The sequence below is a fragment of the Apteryx mantelli genome, chromosome 6 (assembly GCF_036417845.1).
Source record: "Apteryx mantelli isolate bAptMan1 chromosome 6, bAptMan1.hap1, whole genome shotgun sequence".
Lineage (NCBI taxonomy): Eukaryota > Metazoa > Chordata > Aves > Apterygiformes > Apterygidae > Apteryx > Apteryx mantelli.
The window spans coordinates 22697064-22711241 of record NC_089983.1 but is presented as its reverse complement, the minus strand read 5'-3'; the positions used below and the strand labels follow the sequence as shown (position 1 = coordinate 22711241).

The 14178-nt window shown below is 35.9% G+C and overlaps 1 protein-coding gene across 3 annotated transcripts in view; it reads right to left on the bottom strand.

The window, feature by feature from the left end:
- The window catches only part of PDE1A (phosphodiesterase 1A), a 192974-nt gene that overhangs the window by 31328 nt on the left and 147468 nt on the right, over positions 1-14178 (bottom strand). For all 3 annotated transcript variants that reach the window (XM_067298512.1, XM_067298511.1, XM_067298514.1), the window contains 5 exons: positions 7592-7774; positions 7082-7148; positions 6039-6155; positions 4486-4626; positions 690-790 (listed from right to left, as the gene is read on the bottom strand). In XM_067298512.1, coding sequence (XP_067154613.1) covers positions 690-790; positions 4486-4626; positions 6039-6155; positions 7082-7148; positions 7592-7774 — 609 coding nt within the window. The remainder of the gene's footprint in view (positions 1-689; positions 791-4485; positions 4627-6038; positions 6156-7081; positions 7149-7591; positions 7775-14178) is intronic.

Here is a 14178-nt window from a genome sequence, read left to right as displayed (position 1 = left end):
TCAGTGATTTTCCTTTGATGAGCTGAAAATACTTTAATGGAGACATATATGATACTGTTCTGGACCAGAGGCTAAGATGACAGGCTGTGCCTCAATGAGAATATAGTTAGCTTGACTTTCAAACTGGATTTCTTCTTAGAGGGTTATCTCATAACCACTGCAGATGTTCACAAAACACACTAGGAGAGGAATCTTGGTAAGGATTTTTAAAAACATACTTGAAGGTCTCTCCCTGTGTGCTAGGACCCTGCAGTTTAATACACTGAAACAAAATGTATGTAGCACCTTAAATGAGTGTAGACACATTGCTGAAAGTGAAGTGTTATTTTTCTGGGGACATCATGAAAGAAAGTTCTGAGTCAAAAGTATCAGAATTTAAGACAGCAAATAAAGGGGCAAAAGACAGATAAAGTACTTCAAAATTTTCAGCATGATGGGCATTCTTTTACAACACTGTTCTGAGATATCAGCCTCTAAATATAAAGATTTCATTTCAAATACTATGGAGTTTTTTCCTTACTTTTCCAACTTTACAGAGATCCCATTGACTTTATAGAGGTCAAAGAATCAATTCATAAAATCAGGAATTATCTAGCTATTTCCTGGCAGTATTAGTAAGAGGTATGAAACATTTCAGACAAATGAACAGCAAACTTCAGATATGATACTCTGGGGACCACTTTACTCACCTTGTCTGAATATGAAAATTGTTTGTGGTCCCAGTATGTTCATAATCATGGATGGTAGCTGCAAAGATCATTGCCAAAATTTCCAGTTCTGTGAGCCAGTGCTAGTAAATGAAAAACAAATCTTAGTCCTATTTTCTATAAGAGCCTATTAGATTAAAGTCTACAGTACTAAAAATGTTTTGCATTACCTTTGACTTAAATAAGCCTTATTCTTTTCCTACTCCAGGTGACAAAATATATCCATAAAACATAAATGTTATATAGTAAAATGGTTGCTTGTACCTATTATGATTTCTCTAAGACAAAGTTAAAGCCCTTACAATCACTAGCAAAGTAAATATTGACTGTCCAAAAATATAAGAAGTTATTAAGAAAATTGCATGATATACTTTGGAGCAGTTTCGAGTAGGAAGTATATAATCTGCTAGTCAATAAATGGCACTTGACAAATTATTGTAAATTCATCTAAAAACTTGATACAAAGTTTTACATTTTTAATTTGTCTTTTAGTGAACAATATATGTAGTTCACAATACTTTATTAGGCACAGCACCAGCATTAACTATATTTTACCAGTATTATATTATTGAAATCAGGCCAACAGGAGGCTTTTCTGTACTAAATTATACCATACTTTGCACTGTAAGGCAAAATATAGTGCATAAAGGTAGTATAGTTACACAGAGCAAAAGATAGTAAAGATCATCTTCTATACAAAATAATAATCACCTAGAGTTTTATGCACTTTTATACCTCTTCCTAACTGATGCTGTTCTGTTGCTCTGTTTGTAAAAATCACCTTTGTTATTTTACTCTTCTGTTTTCTTGAATGATAAATCAACTTTTAGGAGAAAATTTACTCCATCTAAGAACAGGGGTAGAAAAATCATACAATAATTAACCCCCACAGTCATAGGACTGATTTAGTCATATGCCAATCAAGCATTTCCATATATATTTCAGTTTTTTTAAGTGCAGAAGTAAATTTCTACACTAAAGGATCTAAAAATGATCTTCATCCTTATGCACCCATATATGCGCATACATGTAAATGAATGCTGTGTGGGTCACGTCATATAAGATGTATAAGCTGCCATAAGCAGTACAATCTTTTCAAAGAAGAAGAAAGGAACCAGTCAATATACATAAGTAGTGTAAGAACAATAAAATAGGTCATTAAGAGACAAAATAACATTGCTGAGGAACAAAAAGTACTGGCTGGTTGGTGAAGCTGTATAGATTTAAAAAGGGCACAACTGAGGAATGAGAAAGTACTGTAAGCAGTTCCAAAAATAGAAACGATGACCTTCATAGTATTGTGTGTCATAAGAAACCAGGCCATGAACTAGTACTGACTTTCACAATGTTTTCAGCATACCAACGGAATAGAAACCCAGAAATTATTGGTAACTAAAACTAAAAATAAACATCTTCTTTAAGCCGCCTTTTCAAAAATCAGCTTTTTTAGCAACCAAAAGAGTTGCTAGACAATCCATCTATAATTAGAAGAGAGTTCCTTACAGATGATGTCTATGGGCTACAGAGAATCTTCATATGGTACTGTATGAGAACAAGTACTGTAGATACCGTAGCTGTACAATCAAAATTCAGTTCAGTATTCAAATCAGTGAATCAGAGAACAACTTTAGCTAAAGAATTTCTAAAGAAGCAGGAGACAGCTCTTAGAGAAAGAGTTAGAATGCATTTTTTTGAAGGGATGGGGAAAAGCAGCCTCTGGTATTTGGAGTTCTGATAGACTCCAAATGGCTGGAACTTACTTTCTAGGTGTAAAATATTATGCTATTCAGGTGTAACTCCTATTGGAAAAGATCTCTTCTATTCAGAGGTGTTTTGGAGTATTGTAAATTGTTTCTAAGTAAAAGGATCATATTTCAACTTTTCATGAGCTCTCGTTGGAACTATTCTTTTAAACAATGGTGGAGTAAAAAATGAATAAGAAATGGAGTCTCACAATACACTTATTGACAGGGAAGACATTTTTTCCCTCAATTTGAGCAATACAGGTACGTGGGAGGGGAAAAGGGATGGTGGGAAGATGATCGATGACTCAAAAGTTCTTAACAAGATATCTTCCCTGGGACTTGGATTCTTAAATCTTTACAAAGTTGAACACTTCATAAATGCAAGCATGAGATATATATTTCATTTGTATCATCTGCGGCTTAATCACATGGTGGTGGGGAGGTTAATAGATTGTCTGCTATATGTGATATCTAACTTTCTAACACACATTGATCTGAGGTGGCTGGATCTTCCTTTTTTCAGATGGACAGCCAATAGCTTTTGAAAAATATAATGATCATTTTATCTCTTTAAATGAGCTATGGATATGAATATGAATATGTGAGTTGTTATTCTTCACTGAAGTCTTCTCTATAAGCTTATAGAGAAGCATAAGCTCTGACCAGCTAAACATTTTGGCAAATGCCGAAATATGGCTGTTTTCCCAGCGCCTGTAAAAGATACAAAATGTACGACTTCAATAATAGAAATTGTGAAAAGGACTTTCTAAAAACCAGCTTTTTGAAACATTTGCTTCAGTACATCTTTCAGAAGTGAACAAGAAAGACAGCACTTTGCAAGGTTGGGGAGTGAATATCGGCTCCTTAAGATACAATGAAAGCACAAGAACTTCAAATCACATGTCAATCTGCAAAACTCTCACAGGCATTTGATATAGAATTGCGTCAAAGGTAAGTGACTCATTCCAAGTATTTGTTAGAAGATATAGCGGAGTTAAAAGAGCTGTTACAACAGACATAATCTGATAACAATTAGCTTGAGAACCCAACTTCAAATTGTTACTGAGTAAGGTTCTGTAATGCTGAAGTTAACTACATGACAGGAAAAAAAACCCAAAGGATAAATAGAACATTTGTGCACTATACTGATGAGACCTCAAACTACAAATGACATTCAGGACAGAAGTACTTTGCAAGCTGCGAAATCACTAGGGCTTCTTTCAAACACTGATTTCTAAAATTTTCCTTTCCAAAAGTGCTATGGAATTGTTTCATGGCTCCGCAAATACAAATCAGATGCTTTTTTTTTTTTTTTAAGTGCATTCATAGTGAAGACTAAACTCTTCAAAAGGCCATTGGCAGAATCATCCATTTTCTCAGAGTCAGGTTTAACTTTTGTCTAAACAAGTTGAGAGTAAGTAAGGAGATTCCCATTGCTGAGATTAAATCAAAGTGTTTAGGGTAAAGATGTTTCAACAGATTCACTTCAGTTCCAAAGATGTTTGGATATTGCAAAAGTGCAAAGCCACTGCAATCTCCTGTCTACTATTAGCAAGGGCAGTGTTTAAGGGCAGCCCTAGGGAGGTTAGCATCTTGAAGAAAAAGCAGCTGCAGAGTGCTTGCGTAAATCCTCACTGACTCAGAAGGTCTTTCAATGGCCAAGCCCTCAGCAGATACTCAGTTTCCTTGCCTGATCACACCTCCCAGGCACCGACGTGGAAGGGAAAAATTCTCGCCTGCCCACTCCTGCATATGTATTGCTTTTAGTATGATACATAATCCCAAGCCCAGAGAATGACAAGCAAAAAGGATTTAGGGAAGATTTTTTCCCCCCCCTTTTTCCTCAGCATTAGGAGAATTTTAAGCTGGAGGAATTGTTAAGATGACATAAAGTTCAGAGCCCAAATGCTAGTTTGATCAGAGTCCCTATTTGAACAATTTTCAAGAAAGCATAAGGGACACATATACACATTTATCCAAAAGAGCAGAGAATCCGAGAAAAGAAGCTGACTGAACTTTGCAATATTTCTTACCATGATACCAGTGTGAATCAGGATGTAATGCACAGTTTGAGTAACATCAGCTGCATGGATCAAATTGTGATATGGATTTTTGTACTTGCTGTAACCAACCTCAAGAGCTTCGGCAAATGAAATAAGATTGGGAACAGGGATCTGGGGGGAGGAAAAATTAGAATAAAGTTTTTTTTCCTGACAACACTGCAAAGTTAATCATGCAATAAATAAACACAAATTGATGCACTATAGAATTTAGTTACAACAGAGCAACAACAGAGAAATTTAAAACATAAAGGTCTACAATATAATTTGCATCAAGGAATCTTCCGTTAATTCTTGTAGATGCTATACCCCTCTACATATACTATGCACAGCATGTGGTTAGCATACGGGAGACTGCAGAGCTATAATCCAAAAAGTTTTTAAGAAGCTCCTTTCCGTCTATACTAGGAATGCATAGATTGCTTATAGAATAAAGGTTTGACAGATAGGAGTCTAACAATAGGATTATTTATTTTTCTTTGTTGCATTTACCTTCCCGAATGAAGGTTTCCTTGACCCTGATAGTCCACTTTCCCTTCCTCCAGACAATGTATGAAGTAAAGGCACTATCTAGTCCCAACATTTTTTCCATATAATTAAATTACACTTTTCTTAAGAAGTTTTTTTCTTTATTCAAAGGCCCTGAAAGGTAAACAGTGAGACTGAGAATGGGCTTAAGCCCACTGAACCAGTGACATTGCATACTTTCTGATCATGCTGTTAACGTAGCCGTGATGTGATTCTGGCTTCAGGCAATCATAACATTCATGGGAAAAGCTGAGGTCGAGTTACCAGGTAAAGTCAAATTACTCAGGCTGACTGAGGCTGGCTGACACTCTTCAAATGGGGCACAAAGTCTTGCAAAGGAGAGGTTTTGAAACTATAATGAAACTTTCAATGATAAATTTGGCACTTGGATCCAATTTTTTATTCTAGCCTTTCAAAATAGGTTATAAATACTCCATATTTTATTGCGACACCCTGCACATGCCACTGAAAAGCAGCCTTCTCTGTATATATCACCAAAGTTGGTTAGGAGAGGAAGGTTTAGCTGAAACCCTCGCGAAGTTTAAGGCAACAAATTGTAATCTAGTTTGATCCTGAAAAAGTACTTAGGACTAACTACAGTTTTCTGCCTTATTAGGAAGGAAGCACAACAACTTTCTTCCTTGAAGATGAGACACTGATTCAATACTGCTGAGAAAGTAGGCTGTATACAAAAGCTGTTTATTGTCTAATGCTTACAGCATTTAGCTGCTCACTAGCAACCTCCCATCCCAAATTAACTTGACATGGGTCTATACAGCTTTCGATCTCTTGGGTTGCAGAAACATTTGCATTGCTCTGAGTGAAGTTTCAATTGGTGGAACTGTTGGCATATTACAATATTCGATTTGCCATGTTCTTTGAAATTCTGCACTTCATTGTACAATAAAATATCATTTCAAACATTACGGCTTTCTAATATTTTAAATTTGATGTACTTATTTTTGCATACATATTTTTATTTGCGGCTAGTTTCTGACCTTGAAACGGCTCAAAAGGTCGTATCGGGTAAACAGCTCATACATCATAAATTTCAGACTGTGCTCTCCACTTGCTTCATTTAGGGCAAATACATCAAAAGACCATTTATCAACATCCTGCAGATGAGGGGAAGAGGAAAAGAACATAAAGTTTCCATCTGTTTAAGTAGATTTCCAGCTTTTGGGGTTGTTTTGCTTGCTTGTTTGTTTATCATCCAAGTCTCTCAAACTCTTACTATAGGTAATACATTTATGACTATTTCAATAGAAATGATGAAAAGATTTGTGCTAGTTATGAAGAAAGTACTTGTAACATCAGCTATGCAACTTTGTACGCTTAGAATCTAAGGCCTTAATCTTTCAAACTAAACTTTCTGCACACAGAGTTTCTACCGAACTTGGTGGAGCTAATGGGAATACTTGTCCTTTAAACAGGGTATCATGCAATCTCATTAACTGTATAACAACCTGTGAATAATACAACAATGTCTGTCTTTTAGGGGAAAAGGTGACTACCTTCTTTCTCAAGAAATATTGCTTTTTTAATTACATACTCTAACCAGAGGAACTTTACTATTATAAGAGATTGCCTTTTGGGTGAACTATAATGATGCCTTAAATTTACAGCAAATACTGTACTTGTTCCATAAGCTTCAGCTTCTTTTGTTAGCTCTGTCCCAATACTACTTCTCCTTTTTCTTTCCTAAAAAGGAAACAAATGCTGCTCTCCGAGACACTGATTACCGTACCAGTGGGAGCTGATAAAACCATGACTCTCACATTTTAATAAAAATTTCTATACAAATTTTATCCTATTGCTCTAATATCATCTAAATGAAATCATAGCTAAACAGCGAAACAATAAACAGAATCAGCTGCTATGTGTGAATTTTTAACCATTGCATTTCTCTGTTGTGTTAAGTTCTGTACTATTAAAGATGACTAGGGTATGTTCAGCAGCAAAACACACTCATTTCACCCTAAAAGTCACTAAACAGGAGTACATATACATTCAAATTCCACAATGATTAAACTTATTTCACCTTAAATGTTGCCATCGCTTCTGCTGGGTAAGCCAAACCGACCATGTTAGAAGTTCTTCGGTACATCCTAAAAGAATGAATAAAATACTAAGTAATAGCATTCTTTTAAAAATTATTGGAACAATTTCTCTTTTTTTTAATTCATCCTTCATAGCTTGTGAAATAATATTAAGCTATTTAAGGTCTGATCCCAAAGATGACCTAAGTCTTTTTATGAACTTCATGAGAAAAGCCCTTCTGCTGCTGTTTCTTTTTTTTTTTTTTTTTTTTGTTACTGCAGTATTTGGTACATTTTCTTGTAGAAGTTTCCAAGCTATAAAGTTTACCCTCAGAATTTACCAAAATCCAGAAGATTTCATTCAAATGTAGAAGAGAGAAATTGCAGAAATTGAAATCTAAATCCTGCCTCAAAGATTTGCTTCAGGCTCATCCCACCACTAAAGGCATTTTCAGCAGAGAGACATTGCAGTTAAATGCACTACTTGCTATAATAAAAAAAACAACTCTCACCTTTCTACAAAAATTCCCGCCTGTACAGCATGTACAATGCTTCGGAATTTGGGCTTTTCTTCAGGTCTTCTCTTCACCATTCCCATTTTCCTCGTGAATGTAGAAGCTAACCAGTCCCGCACTTCCAGTGGGACTGAATCTGACTGGATGTCAGAGAGTTCATCCTCAGTGTCCAAAAGCCTTCTACAAAAAAATAATAAAAAAAAATAATTGAGAAGATGGCAGACTTGAGTGTGGACAGCTAACAATTTAATTTTAATAGAAGTAAAGATAGTCTGTAGAACTGACTCAGTGTATTACTAGATGTTTTCTCTGTTAGACATATGAGGCCTCCAGAAAGCTAGGCATGGTGGACATCTGCCCTTTCTCACTGTGCTCACATTCCAGAAGCTAAAAAATATTCAAATGCAAAATATTCAAGCAAAGGCAAATGAGAGAGTTTTCTACAAAGTTGTCACAGCTTTGGAGGATTGAAGTGTAATCAGTGAGTTAGAAAACCTTGAGGAAAGGTCAAAAGCTTAGCGACTGACATGAGTGTCTATAGGAAGAGCGGTTGCCACTATAACTAACACCACCAGTGGTTCATCTGATCCGTCTTCCAAAATGACATGAAAAATGTTTTGATACTTACATATAAAATAAATAATATTATATAAAAATGTTAAAATGAATGTGTTTCAATGAATACCCATCATACATGTGCAGGAAATTATTCTAGTGCAATGAAAGTATTAATGAGAATGAATTCCTTCTGTGTAGAGATCTCTAAATCCTGTTGAAGGAAGGGTAACAAAATCATAACAGTAAAGATACCATACAAGATAAAATTACAGCTCCAGATTTCAAAGTTCTTAATTGTTCAAAGAAACAGAAAAGTTATGTATACTTTTTGAAAAATACAAAAAGTATTTAAAAAGAAACTTCAACAAAATTGCATTGGAGATCAGTTTATTTAGCAGAAACACGTAACTAAATATTCTCTGCATTTCTAAAAGTCCACCACATGTAAACACACAATTTATATCTAGCTATTATTTGCCTGTATCACTCAATTTACTGTGTTTTTCCTAGAACCAAATCCCTTATATATTCAGATAAGAAACTTCCCTTCATGTAATTATGCAAGGAACCCCAGAGTTAGGATGAACTGAACATACATAAAGCCACTATTTTAAAATATTTGAAATAATAGCAACACCAGTTCAATTGCAGACATTATTTGATTACATAGATCTATTTCCCTAGTGAGGTCTTTCCAAAACTGCTTTAATTGGACACAAAGCAGTGATGGACAAAGAGTATTTTTGTGTGTGATTTGCTTATCAGGCAATCTGGTTGTCAAGTTGAAATCGTGGGTCTCTTGAGTGAACAGGATTTCTGGGAAATATATTTGGTGGGAATTGGGTTAACAGCATTTGCGGATGGGTGTATGGGAGAGAAAAAATTCTCTCTTCCCCTTCCATTTTCATGTTGTCATCTCTGCTGTCTTTTCTGTCTTCTCCTAGCATAACTCTGTTAATTCTTCCCACTACTTGTGCACTCGCGCCTCATATTTATTCATCACCTCTTTCACACCTTTCTCTTTCTTCATTTCCCTTCGTCACCATTTCCAAAACCTTGCCTAATCCGGGTCTTCTCTGGCATACAGAGGAAGTGAGTAGAAACACGGACGATGAAAAAAAGCCTGAATACATTATAGTGCAAAGGAATCCCCATGTGAATCTAATACTCTCTGAGAGATTACAGGAAGATGCCTAGTAGGAAGCATGATGCCAGCATTCAAATTTGCCATTCAAATTATTTGTGAACAGTTATTAAAGTATATCTGTGCCCTCTTCTCAGTTTCAGCAGCTTATCTGGCTGGCAGTATATTTTGTGAGATTTGTCAACCGGAGTTTAAAAAAAAAGAAGTCCATAAAACGCCTCCAACAACAGCACTGTTTCCTGAAAGAACGGCAGGGATGCTCCTATTTTTCAGGAACATAAGCTTATCAAACTACTAAGGCTCTTTAATGCAGAGTGCAAGAGGAGCAGAATGGACAAGAATTACAAGATTTTTCGGGCAGTGTGGCACAGGCCAGAAGCCAGTAATTTACTCTGAAGGAGCACGATTTGTGTAGAGGTAAGGATTCTGGCAAATATCTTGCAAAGCTGAACTAAGGCTGAGACTAGCCATAGGTCAAGGCCATAAAGTGATTTTATTCCCCAAATTAAGAACTACGTTATACTCCACTTAAATCCCTACTACTCTAACACTGTTATAAAAAAATCCTTGGAGAGATCAGTATGTTTATATTTCTGAGGAATATTTGGCATTTGATGTAATTGTTGTATGATCAAGAATAAACCTTATAATCCCTCAAACATATTTTTATAACTGTTCAAGCTGTTGCTCAAAGTGAGAAATGAAAGAAGCATGGCATCAGGCTGTCTGTGAGCACGCACCAGGGATATTCCACATCCCCTGTGCAGCACGAAGAAGAAAATCTGTATCAGTTTGCTACAGCCTGATACAGATTTGCATTTGGGACCAGGTTTTGAGCTTTGCAGATACAAGCACAGTAATTTGAATACAATGTCTAAGGATACAGAGTCAATACATTTTTTTTTGAGCTTTAATGCAGAATGGCATGTGAGCGGGACAATAACCAGCGAGTTTTTAGAGCAGGAGTTTGTGAGGGGCAGAATGACTGGGGAAACAGGGTTTCTGGCAAATTAGAGAAGGTGATAATGCCCAGAGCATGCAAGGTTTGCATCCCCTGTTTTTTAAACAAAAAAAGCAGTTTCCTCAAAAGTGAAAATATTTCAAGGGAGGTTTGAACCTGTGAAGCTGCCTGAGTGTACTACTGACTGCTACTATTGGTTAGCACCAAAGCTGTATAAGAAACTGGATTATAAAGAAGTGTTCATTACAAAATGAGGGAGGAGGCGACTATAGAAACCCAAACTTCAGTGAGCTGCTGGAGTATGAATTAAGGTTAGCAAGGTACACTGCATTTTCTCTAATCTTTTTAATCATTCATCTCTAAAGTAGGAAGACTATTCAGTCTGTACATGACAGTTAACAGAATCTCTTTACGAAGACAGAGGAAGGAAAAGAGAATTTTAAAAAAGCGTTTATTTAACCAAATTCTTTTCTTTGTTCAGTTTCCTGCGCTGAGCTTCACACTACAGGAATTTGCATAAGACCACTCCTCTCCAATAGCCAAATAATCTTTATGTGAGAGAGAGGGTTTAAGTGTCTCTGGTTTCCACTCAAATAACTAGGAAAGCAACTGTAACACAGAATTACACTTTAAGTATGATCCTTTGCAAGTATAAGCTGTTATAGATCCCTTGATCAGGACCTTCAACATAAAACCTTAATAACTTCTCATAAAGAATTAGTTTCTTTCAGAAGCCTAACTGAAAGAACATTTAAAGAGAGAAAATGAGGGCTAGTTATTCATCTGATGACTATTTTATACACTTTCCTAACCTTTTGGAGAAACAGGATTCCTGTTACGGAAAATTACTCATGGTATATGCGCTGCTAGAAATGGCCTTTGAATAAACTCACTGATGACTGCCATTATTCAGTAATTACAGTGACAAGGCTCATACGTGGATGTAAACAGCTGGATAGTTAGATGGATCTATAATTTGTCAGTAATTTTATTTGGAAAGGGAAATAAGTTAGGCTATATATTGCACTACATAAACTATGGTTAATTGCCACAAATTGTTACAAAAAAAGCAGGAATTATCAACTCTTATTTCATGACGTTACCTTTGGATATTTTATTTATCTACTTATACCTAGATTAAAAATATTTCAATTATATTTTGGTTTCTGTGCTCTGCGCATGTGTGTGTACGTATTACATATATAACTCCTCTGTACTCAGCAAAATACATCTGTCTACTTGTTCACCTTTTATTTACAATTGTGAAAATACTTCTGTAAAATAACCCAGATAAAATGCATTTATACCCTGAGGCATAAAAACATTGAACTGTTTTCATCAGTAATTTTACTTATTATTTACAAAATGCATATATAAAAAAGTTACTAAATGTAACATGAAGAACTCTTCAGCAGAAACATTATCAGAACCGGTACCCATCAACCAGAAGCACTAACTGTATATACGATACAGTAGCTGAAGTTTTCCTTTTCATCCTGTGGGTAGCAGTTTTGAATTTGGATGGGCCACTATTTGTTTTGAGGGCAGTCTTGTCCTTTTCCTTTTCAGCCATTTTGCAGCTCGTCTGTTGACCCCTATTCCATTGATGTAAATCACTAGATGAACTCCATCGGGTAAAGCGCCGCGCTCCGCTCCTACACGGGCGTCCTCCTCACTGTTACTGCTGTAGCCGAGTCCTGGAGCACAGCTGTTATGGGGTCACACTGCTGATGTCAGTGACCACTGCGAAATAATCACTGCTTCGAACACCTACACTACTACCCTTACTGCAAGTATTGGAAAAAAATATTGACCAGAAGTTTAATATTAAAGAACACTTTTATTCCTGAGGAATTGCATTACTGGTATTTTAATTTACAGCTACTTAGAATTGACAACTTTGACAAACTTCAGTAAAATCAGTAGGAAGCTACTGTCTAGTGCAAGTTATTATTGCCCAGATAAATGGTAAGTATAAGTTCTGCACATGGATCAGTTGAAAAGGCTGATATTTAGATGCGCTGAACTTACCACTTTATGAATCACAGGTGAATAGGTAAATTATTATTATAGGTGATTATTCAGGAAGCCTTTAAATTAGAACAAGGTGGGAAAGTCAAGTAATATTAGAAGACAGGGTCAGAACAAAAACAACCACAGGTAAACCATGGAACTTGCTGCCAACTGTTATATAGTTTTTTTGCAACATTTCTCAATATAAATGTTTACATAGGATCAAAAATGCCATGGGATAAATTCATGAAGAAAATAAGTGACCATAGCTGTCAAACACAAGGCTAGAACTGGTTTAGAAAATATTCAGAGGGGAGTAACTGCAAAATCCATAGCCTCATCTTCAAAAACAACCAAACCAAAGAAAATGGTCAGCATTTACTTTCTATTTTAAAGCTACATAGCTGTTCTCTAAAGTCAGACCTAGAACGAAACTGTACCAAGACAAATCCCATTCAGCTGGGAGGCCTGAACTTCAACATCCTAGTGGAGTTAAATAAATGTTACTATTTATTACTACCAGGCACATTATTTAATGCTAACAAACAAGCAATAAAGTGCCAACAGAAATTACCTTTTTTTCCCAACACAAAGTCAGAATTTCAGGGTTACAAATGCTTATTTTGCCCATATATCATTGGCCTATTAATCAGAGGAAACGTGGAGGAGACGCGTGGGAAGGAGAAGGGGAGGCCGGGGTTATTTAATTCTATTCGTTCCATGAGTGGAACTCCCATTGACAGTAGCAGCAATACGTAAGATATGGCCCAAGGCACTTCAGCTTAGCAGTCCATTAATACTGTAGTCAGAATAACTGATAACCTGATCTTGTCATAGAACTGTGCTTTTTGCCAAGAATAATTCTTCAAAATTCAAGGTGTGATAATTTCTAGCTCTCTTTTCTTTTAAATCAGAATTTTAAATATAGTAATGAACTAGGCAGAAGTACATTTCTTTTCCCTTAGGAATATATCAGACGTACTACGGAGAAGAAGAAAAAAAAGAAAAGAAAATGGAAAAAAAAATACATAATGGTTGAGGGGAAAAAAATCCTTCAGTGCTGATCAGTCACGCTTCCTAATGGAGATAGTGAAAGATTTCAAAGAACGTAACACCATGAATTATGGGGGTCAGGGAAGGTTAGAGGAAGGAGGTATTAGCTCTTTACCTATTTAGTCAATTAAGCTAATAATCAATCCCTTAGGAGTAAATTGATTATAGTCCTTTTCTATGTCTAGAACGCTGAAGGTAAAGAATTTACAGTCCAAATGGCCAGTTTACATTTTTATCTACTATTTGTGTTTTACTGTCTCATTATCTTCCTAAATGAGCATTAAGTCACCTCAAAAAGGAATCATATAGTTCACATTTTTGGCAAATAAATACCAAATTGGGCATCCCATTCTACCTGTATAAACCTTAAACTGCTTTTTTTCTTTGGATATTCCTAGATTAGAAAAAAAAAGTTGATTTTGAGTGGGAAATTTGTCTAGTTCCTCCAAAATAAATTACATCATTGACCAAATGCCTCACTATTCTGTGAAAGAAATGCACATTTTTCTTCATGTATAAATGAATGAATTAATCTGTCTGCAGGTGAAGAGATTAGGAATATGTGCTTTTAAGAATTTGAACAAAGGTCTAAATCTCTTTGAAGAAATACATTTTCACTCTGTCAACACTTGCACCAGCAAAGAGATTTGCTGGTGTGAACTTCTCTACTGATGACCTCTGAACGGATAATAGTGCCTGAATTAGCACATCTGCTTCCATAACCAGAGCCCTGCAATCAGTGAAACCACATGATTCACAAAGTCAACTAGATTTTGTGTTCAGCCTGCTGAATGGGAACTGAATGCAAACGGCCCTGTCATGTCAAGCAACACACTCCTGCTGTGAGACGCTAAG